Source organism: Sinocyclocheilus rhinocerous, unplaced genomic scaffold (assembly GCF_001515625.1).
Source record: "Sinocyclocheilus rhinocerous isolate Xijiao unplaced genomic scaffold, SAMN03320098_v1.1 scaffold4918, whole genome shotgun sequence".
Lineage (NCBI taxonomy): Eukaryota > Metazoa > Chordata > Actinopteri > Cypriniformes > Cyprinidae > Sinocyclocheilus > Sinocyclocheilus rhinocerous.
In genome coordinates this window covers 183998-187254 of record NW_015648530.1, presented here as the reverse complement: position 1 = coordinate 187254, position 3257 = coordinate 183998, and the positions used below count along the sequence as shown (strand labels likewise).

Below are 3257 nucleotides of genomic sequence, written 5' to 3'. Positions count from 1 at the left end.
AGTAAATCTCAGACATCAGTCACTTCATTCCGGCAGAGATCGGAGGAGAAACAGCATCAGAAGTATGTGGAAAGGAGGCGATTGCCAAGATCCCAGTGTTCTTTTCCAATTAAACGCATGAGAATACTCCATGCCCTTGACTGCTGATGCTGGACTGATACTCCCTTCAGCTAAACCATCAAGGTCACAGAGAGGAAATGACCGATGATCCAAAAAATGTTTTTAAAATGTTATGCTCTTAAATGGCTTCTGATAAAACATTTAATATTCTGCTTTAAAAATAAACATCAGACTTGATCAAATTATACAATGATCCACTAATTATACAGTGATCTCTGAGCCGATGTACAATTGAGCTCTTTGTCTTTCAAACATTATTATTTTTATTAGATACTTAACATGCACTTATGATTACGTGATGCGAGTGGATACTCTGTAAATGTAAGTAAGATCAAAGGTGCCTGGCACTGGGTGTTTGTAAGAAATGAACATGAAAACTGTCCACATGACACTTATCGGAGATAGACAGATAAGCATTGGCTTTTCCTCACACTCATAGATACATTTCCTGAAAATATAGGATTTAAAAAAACAAAAGAAAAAAGTGTATAATTTAACCATAAATTAGAGTCTAATATGTTAACATTTTTGTAACATTTAAGGATTCATTCAAAAAAAAAAACAATGAACTTAGAAAAATTCAAAGAAACATACATCACATTTTTAATACATTTTAAGACTGAAAGTTATATACTCTATATTTATCATAAAAATGCTCAGAAACATGTTATGTAAGATTGTCATGTTTTGTAGAAGGCAATAGCAATAGCTAATAACACATTAGATCAGAACGTGTGACTACTATAAGGGGATGATTGTATATGGAAATATGCATGTCTGTGTTAATTAGATGTGGTACACATACATCAAGAGATGTACATCATCACAGACCCAAGTGTCCTGTCTGGATCACTTGTTGTGAAACATGAGGGGTTTGACCATTCCCGCCAGCATTTTCGGCAGCTGTGACGCAATGACCTCTGACATCATCTCTGGAAACTCCACCCTCATGGCGTCCGCCTGGATGTATGTGCTCAGACAGTAGAGATTGACCTTCTTTACAATCTACACAAAGATAAATTCAACGTTACAATCCAAGCTCCCCTATCATGCTTTGTGCACTCTGATATCTAACAAGTGATGGCGTGAATAAAGCCGCTTCATTATTGATGTGACGCATTTTACATGAAAGATTTGATACATGAGATAAACTATTCATTTGATGTCTTTTTCACATTGACATCACACAGCTTATCACAATGTGTTCTAAAACAACAGATTAAAGGGTCATTCACACCAAGGAAAATAACTGGAACTATAAAGTTTAATTAATCGTTCTGATTCTATAAGAATATGGAAGTCCACACACAACAACTACACTGTAATGTAACGCATTGTTGGAATCACTATCATAAAGACTTTTTACAGCTCAACAGCAAAACACCGACAGCCAATCAGAATCCAACAGACATTAAAGGGTTAGTTCACCCAAAAATGAAAATTTGGCGCAAGCTACATTAAAGTGATTATTACGTTTTGAATATTAATATTTTTCTTACAAAAACGCATAGATTCACTACAGAAGGCCTTTGTTCACCCCCCGGCGCCGTGTGAGACACTTTTTTTTATGGATTTTTATTTAAGTTCTTTTGGACTGAAGCAATGCAACACCCGCTGAGTGGCATTAAACAGCTTGAAAGATCAAAGACAATTTTTTATATAACTCCGACTAGATTCGTCTGAAAGAAGAAAGTCATATACACCTAGGATGCCTCGGGGGTGAGTAAAACGCAGCCTAATTTTCATTTTTGGGTGAACTAACCCTTTAAAGAGTTTATGCATTTAAAGCTTCAAACAACATATCTGTATCAAGCATCCATAATAAACAGATTATTGTCCTGCGTTGGTGTGGATGCTAATATAATTATTTGTTATAGTTACGTTTATACAATCTAAAAACAAATGATTTTGGCTTAAAAAAATACATAACAGTTTGCCTTAGTCTTTTTGAGCTATGACAACTTCTAATGGAATTGTGTTCAACTGACAAACAGCATTAAGTTGGAGCAAATTAATCATATAAACACAATATAATTTTTAAGTTGAGTCTTAAAAAAAAATAATAATAATAATAAGTTACTCCAAATAATTTCAACAATTTGATTATTACTGGTCACTGTAATTGTCAGTACAGTGGTAACCACAAAAACTTCAACATAACAGAAACGCTTTTAAATGTCTAACAAATCTTTGCCATAACTTAAAACACATAAAATAACAATTAATTTCAACATTTATTTTTCTTATCCAGTCCTATGCAAAGCATGCTGGGAACTAGAAATACACTACTTAAAACACGTAATTAAAATAAATAAATAAATAAAAATTAACGCAGAAATTGTCTGTTTAAATTACAAACAATATTGGGATGATATAATGATCAATATTACCATACTCATCAAAATAATGTTTGCAGCTTAAAAGGTTTACTTAAATCACTAACTTTTTTACTTTAATTTTAACTTGCAACCGTTTCCAGCATTTCTTTTTAGAGTGTAGTTCCCTTTCAAGGGAACTTCGAACTGCGTCCTCTAGGGGTCGCTGCGCACTTTCTAAAATCCACATAGTGGTAAGTGTGCACGTTATACTTTGCGCACTTTTCTGAAATCCTGTATGGTAAGGGTTACGCGTTATTAGCCTCGTTCCCTTTCTCTGAGTTGGTTTAGACCCCGGTACCTTGGGCTCCACTCAACCAATGTGTCTCTGTTGACACACTTTTGAAGCATCGCTCCCCTCACAATTGAGGGTTATTGTGAGTATGGTGCTTTCTTTCGAGCGTTAATCCTCTCTGAGGAGTTGGATTCCTCGCTGGAGTTCTCCTCTCACGTGAGAGTTGAGTTCTCTGTTTTTCCAGAGCACCTGGAACCAGCAGCATCAGGCAAACTAGGCCCTTCCGCTTACCCTTCTGATTTCTAACGATCGTGCTGTAGGTCGAGCCCACTCTCGTTGAGAGCTGGGTGTGTTGCTCACTCAGCTAAGTAAATTACTGCTAGCTGTTCCGGCATTGGAACCTGCTGCAGGTCGAGCCCCCCTCTTGATTGAGAACTGGGTGTGTTGCTCCCTCAGCTAAGTAACTGCTAGCTGCTCCAGCATTGGAACATGCTGCAGTTTGAGCCCCCTTCTTGATTGAGAAGTGG

At 36.5% G+C, this 3257-nt stretch overlaps 1 protein-coding gene across 1 annotated transcript in view; it reads right to left on the bottom strand.

The window, feature by feature from the left end:
• Positions 1-807: 807 nt before the first annotated feature.
• The window catches only part of LOC107709819 (progesterone receptor-like), an 11552-nt gene continuing 9102 nt past the window's right edge, over positions 808-3257 (bottom strand). Inside the window, exon 8 of the mRNA XM_016514446.1 lies at positions 808-1125. Within this exon, the coding sequence (XP_016369932.1) occupies positions 970-1125 (156 nt within the window). The 3' untranslated portion in view covers positions 808-969. The remainder of the gene's footprint in view (positions 1126-3257) is intronic.